Source organism: Tetrao urogallus (assembly GCF_951394365.1).
Source record: "Tetrao urogallus genome assembly, chromosome: 17".
Classification (NCBI taxonomy): Eukaryota; Metazoa; Chordata; class Aves; order Galliformes; family Phasianidae; genus Tetrao; species Tetrao urogallus.
In genome coordinates, this window is record NC_136830.1 from 1,415,956 (window position 1) to 1,435,374 (window position 19,419).

The 19,419-nt window shown below is 45.0% G+C and overlaps 1 protein-coding gene across 1 annotated transcript; it reads right to left on the bottom strand.

The window, feature by feature from the left end:
• Positions 1 to 533: 533 nt before the first annotated feature.
• ANKLE2 (ankyrin repeat and LEM domain containing 2) lies at positions 534 to 16,157 on the bottom strand (the record flags this gene model as incomplete). The annotated part of the gene is given in 14 exon segments (XM_079543730.1): positions 534 to 579; positions 2,887 to 3,018; positions 3,566 to 4,289; positions 4,748 to 4,941; positions 5,795 to 5,901; positions 6,996 to 7,177; positions 7,845 to 7,911; positions 8,284 to 8,406; positions 8,679 to 8,867; positions 9,033 to 9,226; positions 9,800 to 9,991; positions 11,233 to 11,709; positions 15,769 to 16,024; positions 16,026 to 16,157. Coding segments are annotated over 14 exon segments (3,015 nt in total).
• Between the last annotated feature and the right edge of the window lie 3,262 nt (positions 16,158 to 19,419).

The window sequence follows — 19,419 nt, forward strand, 5'->3', positions numbered from 1 at the left end:
GGCTAAAGAAGGAATAACAGAAATGGGTTCCCACGTCCAGCCTGGAGACACAGTGGCAGCTCAGATGCGTAGGCCAGAATCTGTAGTCCTCTCTTAGCAGCTGGGAACTGAGGAACTGTATCATGAGTCACTGGAGAGCACTGTACTGCATTGCAGACTACACCATTAAGGTACATTACTGGTAAACTTGCTGAAATTATTGCTGATGTGCTTTTAATAACTAATTATTATGTTCTGCAAACGAGAAAAGCTTTTGTGGGGAAAAAGCGACTACTTTTAATTTTTTTTAAATCTTCAAGCTACCACTGAAAGGATTACCAGTATTTCTACAGTGCCCTTTTACTAAAACACTCATTACATCATGTTAACAGTCTCAGGTTAAGACTCAAGGTTTGCTGTGTAAATACATGCATACATCTAGAAGTATGTGTGCATATATATTCGTGTGTGTGTGTATTCAACTGTCTCCATCAGCCTGCTGGCTGAAACACCTCCTTTCTGGCTATGTTGAAGGGTCCCACACTGGAACGCTGTCACCACCCAGGCTTTGTTGCAGGCTTTTCCAGTTGCACATCCCCCCTGTAAGCAGAAGAACATTTTACATTTTGCCCTTAATTTCTTTTAGTAAGGTTTCTAGTAGGGTTTTACTGATGTGCTTCCTTCAGCCTACCCAAGCAAAGAAAAGTTGCTGAGGGCTAATGAGGTCGTCGTGCTAAGGACAGCAGGTGACAGTGAAATGCCACCAGCTCTTAGACAAGGTTCAGCTCATTGCCCTGGGGGCAAGAAGGGAAAAGCCATAGCTACTGGACAACTGCACTGACCTCACTAACTTCTTGCATATCACCAGGAATCTGTCATCTCCTATATGACATAAAGACATATATTCAGTTTTTGTAACATACATTTGTCCTCAATTGAGGAAAAATAAATAGCCGAGTGCAAACCTCGTGTCACTTGAGTAGCATTGTAGTTTTCTTCCTTCACTCTGACAAAGAAAATTCAATTAAAGTTTCAGGAAAATGAAACGTAGTTTAGTGGGCAGGAGGCTCTGAAAAGTAACGCAGTTTTAACACAGAGTGGTTGACACAGGCAGGACTGTAGCGGCCAGGGCTCCCCAGATCTGGAGAGAACGAGGCAGCATTGCCATGGCTCCCTGGACTTCCCGTCATGGGACTGCTTCTTCCTGGACTAGAATACACTGAAGCATTTGGTGGGCCAGCAGTTGCGCTTTGGGACCTGAATTTTCCCTTTAGTGATGGACTTGGCCAGCTGAAAGAAAGACAAAGTCATTTTGCGTTACGAATGGCAAAAAGAAGAGCAGTCATTTTCCTCAGAATCCCTTGCAGAAATCTTAGAAAAAAGTGCACAAGCAGAGAACAGCCGGAACGGGTCGTAGCTGGGTTTGAGAAGAAAAAGAGACAGCACAGTGTGTGCCATTTATTGAGACGTGTTGCTTAACGAGTGAGATGCAATTTGCTCCAAAATGGCCATTAAGAAATAGGTGTATATTTGTGAAGCATCTCAAGAAAAGGCTTCAGGATCAAAGCTGACCATGGCTCAGTTAGTGCCAGAGCTACCAGCGTGGATATGATTTCTCTCCCCACCTTCTTTTGTCAAGTTCTCCTTGTGGTGGCTGCCACACAAGTAATAAGATAAGGTGGATACAACAAATATATTAAGGTTTTTAATACGTACGGATGCAGCTAATTTAAAACCTTTTGAATTACTTTTATCAGACGGCTCTGGTCTTTGTGTTGTGCTTTAGGCAGAGGTACCACTGTACAGTGAAGGAGCTGACAGAGCAAGCTTTGGCACTGTCAAATAATTAGTTCAAGGCATAGTTTTTAAACATTGTTATGTGATAGAACAGTGATTACACCTAAAAGTCTTGCATGCAGTTTTAGCACTTTAGAAGAATGCGTCGAACCTCTCAGACAGTGGAGTAAGAATGAAAAAGAAGCCTATTAATTAGCCTATTTCATAAAATTAATCACAGCAGGTGGGGAACAAGAGAATTTGACTCTGAAAAGTGAAGGAGTGGTACAAGGACACTGCATCAACCAGGCATAAGAAATAACTGCCTATCTATCTCTACCCCACTGGAAATGGATGTTTTCTCCCACCAGTTCTTAATGGCTCTATTTCAGTGTGCTCTTTGAAACACAGCCAGAAGCTGCTGTTTGTTTCCAGGTGCCTGGCACACATGGAGCTTCTGCTCCTCATCTGTACCCCACAGCAACTGCACTCAAAATAAAATGCATAAATGTGCACAGTACCTATTCAGGCATACCAACTACTGTTACCATTATTTGTGTAGCTTACAGTGACATTCTTTCTAAAAACTGACCACATTCTGTAGTTGACATTACTCATTCCTTTGGAATAGGGTCACAGAATGTAAAATAAGATGCATGAAAATACTGAATGAACATCCCCCTGCACATCAGCCCCTGAAAACAGTACAACACTACTGTATTGCATCCACAACGGAGAGAATTACCAACACTGTTATTGTTACTGCATGAATCCTTCCTTGGACCTAGTTAGTAAATCAGCAACTTGGCACCTTGGCCAAGGAGAAAACACTTGTGCTACTGAAAGCCTTGCTTTCTGTCTGCGTAGCCTGTACAGAGATGCTGAGGTTACCAGGAACTGCAGCATGCTCTGAGGAATTTTGACTGAAACAGTAAACTTTCCTTATTAACAGATACCAGCCAAAATATCGTGCTGACTAATTACTGAAGCACGCCTATAGCTAATGCAGTTCAGTATTCCTAATGAGGTTTTGTGAGTAGTGAGGTCTGAAATCCTAACTGTTGAAGCTGTTCTGCAGTTAACCCACTGAAAACAATATTTCAGCTCATTTGTTTGACTTTGCAGAAATACCTTTGCCTGTCAGCTGAAGTGTAGGACTGCACCTCGTGTTTCCATCTGTAAATGGCAGGGTACTTCTGGGAATCAATCTGTACTGCTTCGATAGCTGCCAAGACGTCACTGTCCAGCTTTGATGGACGCTCCCTAGAATAACACAGAACCAGATGAAAGGAGAACTACACCTTTGTCCAGGCAGTGACATCCCAATTCCAAAGCACTTCTTATTCTAATAAAAGCAAACAAATCGGCAATGTTCCTCTCTGAACTTCCTTAGCTTCCCTAGGAACACTTCTCAGCAGACCCAGAAGTAAATGACTGCCCATTATTATGCAGCAGCCTCATTTAAAAAAAAAAACAACACCTTTGAACATGTAATCTGAGGACATGCCAAGAGTGGTGAACACTACATTAATCTAAGTCGGGCTCTCCACAAGGTTCCAAGCCTGTCAGGTGAATGGTAAACAGCAGTCTGCTGCAACTGTAACTAGGAAACAAAGAGATTCTTCTGCTCCTTGTGTTTTAGCTAGAGTTAGGTCAGTAACTGCAAGAGAACTATGTGGCTACTGTACAAACGTTGGAGTACTTAAAAAATGAGTTGTTGCTTAGTATCACATGATTTCAACCTTGGTGGTGATGACATTACAGTATCTCATTTTGCATATACGGAACACAGGGCAGAAATAATACGTACCCAAGCAGAAATAATTTCGTAGAGTTGTCGTTTGCCAGTGAAGTCTTCAACAGAAATTTCTGGGCAGGTTCTTGAGACTGTTGTGCCTCATTAGGCTGGATTCCAGATTCCACAGACAATCTTTCCCTTCCTGACTGCATTTTATATTCTGTCCTTAGCTTGGTCTCTCCAGGCTTCCCTGTAACACCTGGCTCAGAAGAACTTGCTGGTGAAGCTGCGTAGCAGGACTTATCCAGCCAGTCCTTGGGTATTCTAACCTGGCTTGTTCTTTCAGGCAGAATTCTCTCGTTCTTAATTCTTTCACTGATGGTATTTGATTCTCCTGCACCTGCTTGTGGCTGGAATGTTAAGCTTTCAAATTCTGACATTAAATTGCAAACAGGTGACACAAGGCAATCTTCTCCGTCATGCACATGCTTTCTGTCACCAATTATCCTTTCGCTGGCCACAGGGTTACAAAATCCATTTTTGCTGGAAGAAACCCCCTTCTCATAGTGCCTGGGCTGAGCTGATGTTTCTATGATGTTTCTGGTGTGCTCCATTGACAAGATTTCACACTCAGCATCTCCAATAGCATCAATGCTGGGTTCCTTCAGCACAACAGGTGGGCTGTTATTCCGTGCTGCGTTTTGTCTGTTCTTAATTTCTTCTAAGCTCATGTCATCATCATCCTCATCCAAAAACGCTCCAACAGAAATAGAATTGCAGCACTTTTTACTCTTGCCTGGAAATAATTTAATAAGAGTAATGTGTAAAAAGACTTGCAACTCCCATCAAGTAAAGTGGGAACAAATGCACACCTTTCACCACAAAGTGTAAAGGATTACTATTCTGTTTTAAGAAGTTACTTATTCACTATCTGTGGATTACAAAATTCCATGCTCTACCAAGGAATTTCCAAATGCTCTGAGTAAAAAATATACTGCAAGTAGAGAGGTCTTCTTACAGGAATTTCACTTAGAGGCTACAATCACATAAAGGACATCTTCTGAGAGCTGTTCTAATTCTCCCACATCCATGTTGTCCTTAGCTACTTTTTCAACAATATAATCAGACCGTTTGGATAACAGATGAACAACAGCAACCACAACAGGTGAACAGTCTCCCTGGACACCGTGCTTTCTCCCCTCCCTCTTCTCCCTAGGTACACCCTGTTGTTTGTAACATTTGCCCTGTCCTTACCAGAAGGATGTGGCGTTCTGTGTCTGTTGCAGGTTTCATTTTCCCCTGTTTCTTGCTGAGCCTTTTCGCTCATTTCCCGATGGCTCAGGTACTCTTCTAATTTTCGCAGCCCCTCCTGGGAAGACAGATCAACAAAACAGCCCAGAAATTCCCAGTATTCAACCCACGGGAACCCCAGTTCATGAGCTAACTCCCTGCAATAAATAAAATAAAACGAATCATTTGTGAAGACATGAATATTATTTTGACAATAACTTTTTCTGAACACATTTTATCAGCTATGAGCAGGAATATAAATATGCAAGTAGGCAACAGAATTCTGCAACAATCAACATTCTGCAACAACACACAGTTGACACACACACATGGGTACCAAGCATGCTGTAATCTACTTTTTCTAGACCAGTTTTCCATTTTTTTCTTGTTTTTACATTTAGCAGTGTACATATTGCTGTTCTTAATCTGATTGCATCCAGACATCAGACAGAGATGAATCCACACTAATGTAGGCAAAATTTGAACAAGACTCCATTCAGTAGCTTTTTTTTAAATTGGGAATGGAAGAAAATAGGAGGGAGCAAAGGCTGACTTAAAGGAAGAAATGCAGGGCACTTATAGCAAGGTATGTTTTCTGCAGGTGCTGCTGATACAAAGCATTTCAACAGCACGGACACTGCAACACAGTTCAGTAAAGCAGAACATTTGCATTGGGAACTTTCCATTCAGCTACCTTTTAACAGGGGAAGTACCCTGTGCATAGCTTTAAATCTCCTGGGATTTGAATTTGAGAAAAACATTCTATACATATCGTCAGTAACAATTTAAATATCTTTTTACTTCCAAAGCTGGACAGCCAAACCAGGTCCCATGTTTTTACCTGAACTATTCTGTTTAGACAGAAGTGCAGTAAAAATCCAACTGCAATATACTTCATAAAATATCTCCAGCAATATTTGCCTAAAGAGTGTGTTTTACTATCCAACTCAGTACACTTGTTTTGCTTTTAATTACTCTATTAATTTTCTGTGCTGATACTCCATTAGATACCTTCCAACTCTTTCAACACCTCTTTCCAGATCAGATTTCCTGACGTTGTGAAAGAAGCCAGCTCTGTCTCGGGGTGGAGTCTTCCACAGCCTGCGAAATTCTTCAGCCTTTAAAAAAAGAAATAGTTTTTTAAAACCCACCTAACTCCGCCCCAACATGGAAGTTAATCAGTGCTAAATGCTTCCCTATAGCTCTAGAAAACATTTTGCTGTGCTCGGACTCAGCTTCTGCCACTGGTATTGCTCAACTCTCACTACAAAAGTCTCACCAGGGATCTAAAGGCAGATACTCCTCCCTGTATGTTTACTGATACATCCCATACCTTACTTCTGTGGTCTCGTAACTGCTTGCTTATTAGAAGAATGACAATGATATATAACCACCTCGAAGCAACCTGGCTAGATATGAAGTCTAACTGGTTTTCATTTGTGTGCAGTGGGAAATAAGAGGCATGTCTTACAACACTGCACTTTCATTTCATGACACACACTCTCCTGGTCAGTACTTTCCAAGGCACAAAGGTGTTCTCATATACATATTGCTGGTTCCACAGACTGGAATCAGTTACTGTAACATGTTCCTGCTGTTTGAACTCCTAAAGGGAATGAAGGGATTTCTGCAAACTCCCAAGCTTTATGCCTTTATGTTCAGACATCAGAAGTATCTGCCAGCAATCAAAGTAACGCCTTACTTACACAACATACAAATTTTTTCAGAGTATAAAACATGTTCACATTTCTGTCAGGTGAACAGAAAACTGACCGAAGAGCATCTTTAGAAGAAAAGAACACAGTAAGCACTGCAGTGAAACTCAGACCTGGAAGAGCTCAAACATCACACGACATCTCATGCTCCCACTGTACCTGCAGCTGCCCTACCGCCCACATGCTCATATTAAGCAAATGACTCACTAAATGCCTACTGATTTACAACACATATAACTGGTATTCCAGTGTTCCACCTGAAAAAAAAAAGACTGTTTTCTACTATACAAGCACAACTCTTCTAGAACTATCCAATATCTACTATTTGCTTGCCACTATTTCCATTTAGAAAAAAAACGTCCACATGAATTCAGTAAGTAAAGTTGAAGTGCTTCAAACATTCCAGAAAGGAGACCAAGAATTTTTTTAATCCCATCCACAGCTCCACCTTCACTAAACAGCACCGACGTCACACAAAGCTCTCTTCAGCTCCTTACCTTGGAGGGACTCATGGGGCCTGCGAAAGCTCGTATGGACAACACGGGATCTTTGGGGCTGCCCGTGTACTTGGACAAAGCTGCCTGGGGACTTTCATCTGTCTGATCCGGTGACCACGGCGCCCCGATCACAGGAGCTGAGGAGTTGTCTTCTGCTCTCAGGAGTGGCACATAGTATCGACCTGGAATAAAACAATACCCAGCTTTCTGAAGCTGATCTTACATCAGCTTGCTCTTTCCTCCTAGAAGATCAATACACCTGTATACTTAACCTTAATCTGACTTCACTTTATCGGCAAAACTCAAATATTATTCAAATTCACTGTTTCAGTGTTTATTGGCCGCTTGCAGATCCTAGTCCAGGCTCCCTTCTGTCTCAAATGCAAAAATACATGCACTGATACATACAACAGTTTCTAAAGGATTTTCACTCAGTTTCAAAGCCTGTTTTACAGATGCCCAAACTTGCATGTGACAGAGAGGGAAGACTTTCATGTCAGGGAAACCACATGGACATCAAACATGACCAAGGAACCTCTGGACCGTGGAGGTCTTCTGTTTGCTTTAGGAGAAATGTTTTCTGCTGGAGCCATACTGAATAAAATAATGCCTATGTTACAGAGAGCTATGAGGAAAACCCTGCAATCCATACAGCATGAGTACCAACCACATAATTTAAAAGACACAGTAAGTTTTCTGTTCCCAGTCAGTTTTAGAGCTTCTCTGATTTTTACAGTACTGTACAGCAGCATCTCTTATGGACAGGAATGCTAAAGAAAACCAACAGAAAACACTGAGAGTCTGACAGAGTATGTCACATGCCTGATGTAGTTTAAACTGAATACTGACCTTTCAAATACTCTCTCAGTTTTTCTTTCAATTCTGCAGATTTATTCTTGCTTCTCTCACAAACTACCTGTTAATAAAACATTAGTGTTTTACTAATAAAACAAAAGACATCAATTTCCAATCAACTGCAAGGTATTTCTCAACAGCCACACTATTGGCCTTTACCCATTTCATCCAGTTCTTTTAATTCAGAGTGTAACTGACCACTAAATACACACTTATCCATAAAAGAGGGACCATAAACAAAAAGCAGTGAATGCTAACATCCAGAACTTTGCTCTAGAGATAATCAACACAAAATATTTGCAATGTTCCCAGAGATTTTCACTCTGAGCATGGCACTGGCAGCTCAGCCTGTGAAAGAAGCAGTCTGTGAATGTTCCAAGTTGAAAAACCCTGCTTTGGCATTTGACTTTGTTGTGGACATGGACAGACTTACTTCTGCTGGAGTTTGATCATATTTATTCCTTGAGTTTTTTACAATAGCCGGGTGTGAGGTAAGCACATTAACCACATCCAAATTCCCAAACTTGCAGGCAAAATGCAAAGGAGTATCAAATCCCTGTGACATTAAAGAGAGAAAATTCACATGTATTTGAAAACATCATAAAATCAGGACCGTATGTTTTGTTTTGAAGCTAGGGTAAGTAAGCAAACAGGGCTCATTAACAGATCCTTTCCCATAGCACTGTGGAACAACGACTGTTAAAACCCACAAAACCCATGACCAGCTATGTTTTGCTAAAATGGTCCCTTCCCTCTTTTCTTCTCCCTTCTGTTTCCTTCTGGTAGCTTTCACAGTCATCAGGAACTGTCCCACATCCCAAGTCTCACCATTTTATCCGGTGTATTGAGGTAAAGGTCAACGATGTACCGGATGCGATTCCTTAGCATCGTGTCGTCGTCATCCGGATACATGAGCCGCATGAAGTCAGGATTTTCCAGAGTCTCCAATAACTGCTGGCAGATAGCAGGCTGGTTCTCCTTGGCAGCAACGTGCATGACGTTGTACCTGCACCCCTCCTGAAAAATGAATCAGAACTAACTGAAATCCAACTGCTTGCTTACACCTGCACACAGGGAAGAAGTGAAAAGCAGGGAAGCACATCCATCCCAGTTACGCTTATCAGGCCTCATATTACTAGACCAGAACTTGGAGATATACATTTATTTATGTATTTATTTTACCTGTACAACTGTTGGATTGTCTCCAGATCCAATAAGATAGCGAGGATTACTCCAAATAAGTTCTGAAAATGTTGATACGTCTCCTTTCTCCACAGCTTTCCGAAGCTTAGCAGTAAGATCCTGGGTACGCGGACTTTTGTAACTGTTGGCCCTTTCCTTGTTAGCAGTTTCCATCTCAAGTGAGCATAAGCCATCTATTAAAACACAAGTGTCATGCTTCTAGCTGCTCTCTTTTCAGTGATGGCTATTTTCATGCCACCAGCATAAGCATTTAATCCAAACTATCTATTAACTTTGCATCTTTAATGTAAAGAAGTTTCTTTAAAAAATAAAGAAACAGATTATTGGCACTTTAAGACCCTGGTAGTGATAGGAGGTAGGGAAGAAAATACAACATAATCGACCTATAGAGTTTTTTAGTCCAAAATAAAGTCTAAAACAGCCTCACAACAACTAGCCTGCTTCCACCCAAGCCTGAAATGAAAGTTCGACAAGAACTTCCCATCCATGCAGCCTGTTAACATTTCGGCTTCAGAAGAGAAGCAGTATTTTTTAGTGCAAACTTCAAGCAAAACTGTACAATCATCATCATTTTTTAAAACAAATTTACCATCAGGCCCATTTCAAAGTATTCAGAGGTTTCAAAATACCGCTCTGATTTTTTTTCCTGTTATTAGCACACTGCTAATGAAGGGACTGATTCCCTTCTCTCAAAAAATTACCACTCTATATTGTGTCTGCTGTACACAGATGAATATCCTCCAAACCTCTGTTCAGTGATCCTGTTTTCATCGGAGACAAACACAGAGAGGACTTGCTTGGAGATGGAAAGTAATCACAGATTCCTTTAGCAAATTTCTCAGCATCTTCCCTGTTTGAAAACGCTTTAAATCGTGAACCTTTAATCATCTTCACAGCTTGGAGAGCTTCCTTCTTATCTTCGTAAACGTGTACTCTCTCTGAAACACAGTACAGCCACAATTCAAGCTATTCAAGTATTCAGCTATTCAAGTAATCTCAGATTTGTTCATAGAAACAGACTGAAATTATCAAGCCATCCTTACAGTTTGGTTTCTCTACAAACACGGCCAAGAAATCAAAGTCAATTTAAATTTTACCTCTAGAAAACTGAATAGAAGAATATTACACATTGCAGGGGACATCAGGGGATATCTGTACAGTGCTCAGACCTTCACATTCATCAGATGTGAGCGCCTGTTTCATACAGGTGAGCCTACATCAACAAGAGAGCATTTCACACCTAGACTGAAAAGCGAACCAGGAGTTTATTCACCCTGCATTTCTGTCCCTGTTGCTCTCTACAGAGAGTTCAACTACCAAGTGACCCGTTGCCATCACTATAAGAACCTCTAAAAAGAACCTTTGATATTCATCAAACCCTTCTCCTTCCTCTCCCTTTGCATTTAAGTTACTTTGTTCAACTAAAGACATCCAAATGTCGTTGGAACAAGAACAAATCCCAGTGCCTCAGAGGACCATCCTGATTTTCCAAAGAGACTGAAATGAGTCAACTGAGAGCACAACATTAATTCTAAACTTTAAGTAACCATGCTACTAAAATCAATTAATGTTAATGCTATTGATCACCTCCTGTAACATCTTCTTTAACATCTGTCTCCTCACTGCAGCACCTAAGCACCACTGGACTCTCAGTCTCAGCCTGTTTGACTACAGAGATTGCTAGAAAGACTTCACAGAATAAAATTTCAATTTAGGTCCATAATTATAAACAGAATAAAATACATAAAATACATATCCATCCATAAGATACATTTGTTAATAATAAAGCTTAGTCCTTTCAAATATTAGCCTGACGTTTAGTATTTCAGTACTAATTCAGATATGTCCATAATTAATTCCTGCCAATTAAAGCACACACAAGAGAAATTATTTCCTTTTTTTTTTGCAAGGCTGCTACTACTAATTTTCTCTCTCTCTTTCTCAAAAAAGATGGTGTCATAACAATTTCGATCACTTGAAATCATTTGCATTCATGCTTTGCCAACATTTTTTGCCCACACTTGGTTTCCACCTGCTTATACCAACCTCAACTGACAACGATATGCAACTGAATGCTACAGAAAGCATTGCTGAGGAAAGAGCATTTCCTTATACTGCCTGCCACAAGAAGCACACACTGGATTTGAGCACATTTGAGGAGCACACAGATGCTACTTGCCATTTCTTGCCAGGATGTCATCATAGACGGGGCACACGCCGTAGTACAGCGGAGGGTCTCTGGATGGAGTCTGAGCACTGCCCTGTGAGCCAGCATGCCCTGCCCCACAGGCTGGAGCTGAACAGTTCATGTGTGCCACAGCTTCTTCTTCTGGAGGGTTCAGCCCGACACAGTACCCAAAGTCGACCTCTTCAGACACGCTTCCATGATGGTTGTGATTCACTGCAGTAGTTTTCAAAGCTGTGTGTGTGCCATGGGACGGGTCGCTCCCAGCAGCCCCCTCTGACCACGCAGACCCTTCTCCTTCCAACGTTCCTTGCTGCTCCAATAAAAACTGAGCCAATTTCTTCTCAAAGATAAACCTGGTAGTCGAGGTGACAGGCCCACACTTCAGCCCTGCTCTTACAACTTCTTCTCTAAGCTCATCAGGGCTGAGCTGCTTCAAGCGGGATAAGATCGCATCCATCGTTATCTGACCTGGAGGAGAAAAAGATGAGATCAATTGCAAAGTCTTTTTCCTATTATTTTAATGCTGTATTAAACCAAAGAAAAAAAGTGTCTGTTAATTTTTCTGACTCCGATGAGATTAATGCAGTTACAGAGAAGGCAAAATGTTTTCCAACTCATTAATAGTGTTTAAGCCATCAGACTTATACTGTTTCTTCTTCCTCTTGTGCCTACCTGAAAGAGTATTTACAACATACATTTTGTTCTCTTTTGCTCCTTTTAAGTTTCATTGTGAAAATTTAACCCAGAACATTTATGTCACTGTGAAAATTTAACCCAGAACATCTATGTCTGAAAATTGATGACAGATATAATAATATCACTCCTGTCAAGAAACCAACAACCTGTGCATAAAATGGGGCAGAAGGCCACATGGCTGCAGTACAGTGCTGGTTAGACAGCCCCCACAGCTGGAGCACGGCTGTCTCTATTGCAGGAAGAGTTTCTCACTGAAAAACATAACACACACGTGTGAGGCAGCAGCCAGGGCAGCACTGCCTTTGGCAACGACTCAAGGCTGGAACTATTGACACAACTTGGTTTTTCCCAGCTCCTGTTCCGTGATCAAACAGTCAGGAAAGTGGAGCAGCTGACCTTTCCAGGTTTCCCTCCCTAACATAGAGCAGAAATGTAAAAATTTCTCTATTTCCACAGGGAAATCCTTCTTTCCAGTGTGATGCTCAGTGCTCCTGCTCACCTTCCTCCATCTTGTCCACACACCCGCAGCTTCTGCACAAGCAGCAAAGAGACACTGAAAAGCATCACGATGCCAACACAATTCCCTGCTGTGAGAAACCTCTGACCCTAAGAAAACAACTGAAAATAGAGGATTTGGAGAGCTCAATAACATACGAAGCTTCCATGTCATTTCGTTAGATACTACATCCGCACAACCAGAAGAGCTGTGCCTTCCTCCTGCTGCACACTGTTAGCAGTGACAGCTTTAGGACCGAGATGCTCGCACAGCCACAGCCCTCGCAGTGCTGGTCTTCCCTCACTGCCCCACCAGGCCATGCCCCGTGCTGGCACTCACAGCATCTTTAGGATCAATTCAAGCAAGCTACTGCTTCACAAGTAAAAATGTTACTGAAATGGTTGTACTTGCACATAGAGATACAGGTCAGCAAGACTGTGCCCTTCTATTCAAAGCAAAGGATTTTCTACAATCTTAAAATGGTTTGAGTTGAAGAGACCTGTAAGATCACCTATTTCCAGCCCCTCGCTATATGCAGGGACACCTCCCTGCAGTGCAGGCCGCTCTCAGCCCCATCCAGTCTGGCCTTCGATGCTTCCAGGGTGGAGGCATCTACACAGCCTCTCTGGGCAACCTGTTCCAGTGTCTCACCACCTTCACTGTAAAGAATTTCTCCCTAATATCTAGTCTAAATCTCCCCTCTTCCCGTTTAAAGCCATTATGGCGGTGTTTGAACGCGGTATGTGAAACACCTCATCGGCTCAAGTGCTCCCTGCTTTAGCAGCAGTGTTGCAAGCAGCCCTCAGCACCAACCAGAAGATGCACCAAGACGTGTGAGGCCCTCTGGGAAACCAACGCAGGGCTGAGCCAGCAAGCACTGCACAGAACAGAGCGGGCTGCAGCACTGCAGGCACTGCGCCCCAACAGCTGAGCCCTCCTGCCAGCATTCCAGCTCAGAAGAAATTCCAAAATCTCACCTTTCTCACACAACTGCACAGCCACCACTTCTTTATTCCCACATGTACTGCCTGCAGCCTTATCACAAAATACACCCACAAACTGTATGTGACTACTTTGCATATTAAGTTGTCCAAGATTTAGTTGGTAGAGAACCTCTTAATATAAAAAAAACTGGAGCCTGCCCAGCTTCTTGCAGCAGTGATAATAGCCAAGCGAAATCCTGCCAGAGATTGAATTCAAAGCTATTAGGCTTCTGAAACTAGGAAATACCATGAAAACAACGCTAGTGCCAAACTACAGATCGATTCCAAGTAGCACAGCCTGGCAGGTATAGGTGTGTGTATATGTATGCGTATGCGTATATGAGTGTGCGCTGTCTTCTGTGCAGTGTTTTCTTTTAATGTCTGATTTCAAACTTGTGCTTCGAGCACCCGCCTCAGCCACAGGTTCTTTCATCAATATGAAGCAGAAGCACACTGGAAGCATGGGAAGTGAGAGCAGGGCAGCTTCAGGAACTGAGCCCCACTGCATTCCCCCTCCCCAGCAGCTCTGGAGCCACCCAGCCTCCTGCCATCGCCTGCCTGCCCGTGGTGAGCCCACACAGGCCGGGCTGACACACCTTCTCACTTTCGTTTGACACTTAATCTTCAAGTATTTTGAGGTTTCTTTTGGTAGTTTTATGTTGCTGTCTTTTAATTAAGGGATAAAGTCATGAAGTCACGTAAGAGAATATTAGAAATTGCGATTCTGATTGATAGTTTTCTTTTTGAGATTGACTGCAAAACCACAATAATGGTAAAAACTTAAGAGCAGGAGAGTTTATGGTACAAACACCTCAATGAAAAATAATTTAAGATAATTTTATATAAAGCCTGAAGAATTAATTCAGGAAATGCTCCTGTTTCAGGGTTCAGAACCAGCAGGGCCATTCCAAACACTGCATGAGAGCAGACACTGGAACCTGCATAACCATAGACACACAATGTGCAGGCACACAAAACCCTTCTCCCGGCATGTGGTTCAGCAAAAAAACACAGTAAAGGACCAATTCTTCTGGTGTCTTATGTTCTAGTTGGATTACTGCCTAGAATTCAGCAGCAGCAGCAGAAGAAAAAGAACTCATTTCATGTGCCCATTTCACACGCTGTAGACTGCACACAACCAAATCCAAAAGCGAGGTGACAAAGCAGGCAGCCAGGGGAGCAAACAGCCCTCGGGTTACGGCCCTGAGCACAGACAGCACTGCAGAGGTCAGTTCTGTGGATGGCTCTGTCACCCAACGGCCAGAGGTGGCACCCAGCCGAGCTGCCTGCATGTCTCACAGCAATGTATTTCACCGCTGGGAATCAGCGGGCAATTTCCTTGGAGCAACACTGCCCAGAATGCTCCAGAGCAGTTCATTTATTTGAGCAGCAGAGACTAACTTTTTTTAATCAACACGATGATGGACCACACGGGTACTGGGCCTTCCACACTGCAGCTGTTTTGTTGTGCAATTCACACTCTTTTTAAAAAAATATGGTTTATTTTTAAGATCCCTATAGTTCACTTAAAAAAGCAACAGAACACCGAAGAAACTGATGACAACGTATTAATTTTTAAAGGCACCGCTTATTTTTACCCATCCAAATCAGAAGCGTGCCTTGCAACCCCACACACCCGTCTGTTTTAAGGCAATTACGTGACAGCTTTGCACGGATGGCAGCGGGGATGACACGAGCCCGGCGGTGCTCAGTGCCTTCAGGCACTGCAGGCAGCTGCACCCCCCGCTCCCCCCCCATCCTGCAGGGCCGCCCCGCCCCGCACCCAGCGGAGCCGCCACCGCCCTTCGGAGGCTCTGCCTAACAAAGCACAACGGGGCAAAAACGCGTTTCTCTTTGCTCGCGGCAACAACGTGAACAGGATCCGCTTCCAGAAATTAAGATCGATACCGGGACAGAACGAGCCACCGACACCAGAGCACAGCAACACGGCTCTGCCGTCCCGCTTATCAAAACGAGCAGCTTAATCGCAGCGCCGCGCAGCACCGCACACACGAACATCCTCGTTTTCCCCCAGCCCGGGTTCGGGACACGCCCGGCCGGGCGCCCACGGGAGGACGCGGCGCCAAGGAGCGGCCGGAGCTCAGCGCACCGCCTGCGGCCGCTCGGCTGCCGGTCCCGCCCCGCGCGGCGGACGCGGGCGAACCGGGAACGAGGTGCGGGAAAGGCGGCGCCGAGGGGACGCGGCGCGAGACGCGAGGAGCGGCCGGAGTTGTGCCGGGCCCGCGGGGCGCCGCCCGTGACCGAGGGCCGCCGATCGGGCGATCCCCGGCGCGGCCGACCCGCGCTCGGCTCCCACTGCGCGCGGAGCCCCGGCCGTCCCGCCGCTCTCACCTGGTCGGCTCCCGCCGCGCCGCGCTCTCTCCGCTTCGCCGCGCGGGGTCGGGCAACGGAGGCCCTCCGGCGGCGCCCCGCGCCCGCCCGTCCGCCCGTCCAGCAGCCGCAGCAGCCAGCCCACCGCGCCGATCAGCGCGCAGGCGGCCAGCAGTTCCCAGGCCGGCCAGCGGCCCCAGCCGCCGTCCCACAGCGAGCCCCAGCCGCCGCCGCCGCCGGCCGCCCCGGCCCAGCGCTCCATGCCCCGGCCCGCCCGCCCGCCGCGCGCAGACGCCGGCCTCCGGGCACGGTACCTCGGCGGCCTCCCGGCTTCCGGCCCTCCGCCCCGCCCCGCGCCGCGCCATACAGCGCCGCAGCGCCCGTCGCGCGGCAACGCGGCCGCATGGCATGGCGGGAGGGCCGCCGCCCGCGCGTTCCCGCCGCGCGCGAAGCGGCGCTGCCCGTCTCTCGCCCCCGCCGCTCACCTCCGCGCTTGCTTCGGGACGGAGCGCCGCGCCCTGGCCTCCGCTCCTTCGGCGCCGATCCCCGCGGCCTTCGGCGCTCCCGCGGCCGGCCCGCCGAGAGGAAGTCCGGTGTAAAACGGGAGTTCGGCGCCTGAAGGGTGGCGGGGCCCCGCGGGAGGCGCCGAGCGCAGCGGGGATCGCCCGGAGCTCGCCGCGGGGAGGCTTTTCTCTGTAAACGTCGCCGCTCCTCGCAGCTCTCGCGGGGCCGCCGGCGCCCCCTGCTGGCGGAGCTCCGCGCCGCGCTCCGCTCGCTGCGCTGCAGCTGCCGGCGGCTCGGCGCCCCGTCGCTCCGCTCGCAGCGCTGCTCTCCGGCTGAGGAGCGAATGGGAATAGCAGGACCGGCGCCTGCGGTGTAGTAAAAAATCCTTGGGGAAAAAAAGATAAGAACGAAGGCAGTGACGAACTCTTTCAAAATATCTTTTAAAAAATTGGCGATACAGCACGTTCTGAATTCTAAATAAATCGTCAAAATTAAGAGATACTGGTTTCTCCTTATAAATAAAAACAGCATGGAGCCCTTTACCAAAAATAGTTTATTGCACAAAACTTTTAGAGGAATTCCTATGCACACCATTTTATAACGGACATGCTTCGTGTGATCGATTGTGCAACTCCTCCCTCCCTGGGTTATCCCCTCACAACACAAAGCAACCGGCTCCCATCTTTACACACCCAGCCTACGCAGACATTACATTAGCGAGCATCGTGTATAAAACATAACGCTGCTTTTACAACACTGAGAACACCTTTATCTCCTCTAGGGATCTGTGCATCCGTACTGGAAATCTGCTCTGCTCTCAGTCTGCAGTGTTACGCAGCAGCGGGAGACCACTGTGATCAGACTGACAGCTAACAAGCACCAGTAATTTGGACTGGTGTCAGTCATCAAGGCTCTGATCGCAGCAGGTCACACGTAAAGTGCTCACACCTCCCTGGCAGAGTTATTGTAACATACGTGACAAGCTGTGTATCACCAGTAGCAAACTGGGACTGGTGGCACTGTGTGTGCCCAGTGCACAGCTGCTGTCACACCACACTCGTGCTGCTGCACTTCACTCCCCTAAGGAGGTAAAGGTAATCCATGATAATACTAGCACTCCAACATTCATTCTGATAATACTCTGCTCTCCATGCCTGTGACGATGCCATAGATTTCAGCTAGGATGCTGTCTGAATGAACAGCGTGGGATCCGATCCTCTACTGCATGAGTGGATGCGGGGCTCAGCTGGCCCCTGTACAGTGCATGAGTATTTCAAGACATCTGGAAGACGACAGGATGGAACATTACAGTGTTCAGCAACATCACAGACAGTAACTAACACTTCTTTCGTTGCAGGTTTTTCTTTGTTGTTGTTTTAATGCAGTTTTTTCCAGAGCCTCCAAAAACCCAACAGCATTTGGAAACAGACAGTACAGCCTTTAACAACTTTCAACATCTGGGAAACATTCTTACTTTACAGCAACATTTCTGCCCCATCATCAAGCCTGTTCAGTGGGTAGCAACTGCTGAAAAACAGACAAGGAAAATACATTCCCCTCAAATACTTGAGAAAGCAAAAAAACCTTTTGAAACAGTATTCTCCAATTTCTAAAAGCACATCAACATCAATGAGGCACTGACACTCTTCTGACACATTTGGCAGTTCTCAGACATGAAGAGGGGACCCACTTCTCATTCCAGTAACTACTCTACTGCCCAGACAGCAAGAGACCTCTGCCTCTGTAGAGAGAGCGTGTTCAGCCTCAGGGCGAGGCCTCTTAATTAAGCAGCAACTATTTCTCTGGATAATTAAGATACATAGCTGATAGCTTGAAAGAAAAGGCCCTTCCTTTTGTCACATCCTGAGTGCCCCTTCTAGAAGGCTTTCTAGTGACTCCTCTGACTTCAGCACTTAGGACCACACGAGGTTTGGACCCACAGACCTTATCTCTGATCTGCAATGAAACAAATGGCATGGTGCTTGTGTCTATAGAAAACCACACGGTGAAAATAAAATAACTAGTGCCCAGGAACTTTGAAAGAGAGACAGGTCGATCGATGCAGAAATCTAATCTCAGAATTTCACAACAGCTCCTTCATCTTTAAAAAGAAAAATACATACCTAAGACTACCTGACTGTACCAACTCAGCTGCCTTCATAAGGAGCTAGTGCAAAAACACAGCGCTGCACCGAAGACAGAATGCAGTACTGATACAAAAAGAAGAACAGACATTTTTAAGACAAGACCTATGAAGGTTTCTTACAATCCTGGCTTCTCTGAGATCAGATAAAAGCTTTATCTATACAACTGTTGGCAAACTTCAGAGATTAAAACATAATGGATTAACTGTAGGCAACATATTCACCAAAATGAACACCAACGTTAACCCTGCACAAGTGTTATTTTATTTAAAATCCTCAACATTCGATAGCTTTTTGTACTGAATATATTACTCCCTATGTAGATTTGATTTTGTTATTTAACAACACTGCATATGTTTTTCTTCTTAGAGCTTAATATACAGGCAACTTCAAGAACATGACAGCAGCGAGATAACCAGTACCATTGACTCTGCAAAGTGGACTGCAGTGGTTTGCAGACATTAACATGTTTAAGCTAGTCAGTAAAGCTTCTGGCTTTTCTTTAAATTCGTCAGTAACTCTGTATGTTGGACACCTAATTTACACTAAGGCATTTCTCCCTTTGCTAACTTGAAAACCTTGGCTTTTAGCATCACTTGACTCTGACTCCACAAAATGCCAGTTAAAATCCAGGAGCTGAGCAAAGGGAACAATGTCATTCAGTACAGATGCTAACTACTGAGTGCTCAACTGGATTTGAGCTTCAGTAGGTAATTATGAGCTCCAAAGCTGGATAAACGTTATTCCCTCCACCCAATCCCCACCCCTCATCCAGTTTTGACTTATTTGAAGAGAACTGCAATCATCTCCTCTCAAAACACCCAAACCCATCCAAAAGCAGCCTCCTCCAAGAAGCTACTTCCTCTTGAGAAAAATAAACAAGCTGGACAACTGACAGGGAAACTTCTCCAAACCCTGGGTTATAGCTAATTATGAAAAAGTTACTTGAAGAGATGCTTTTCTTTTCTTTAAACAGCTGATCAGTCTCCTTGCACTTGTTAGATTCATTTTTCACACCAGCCTA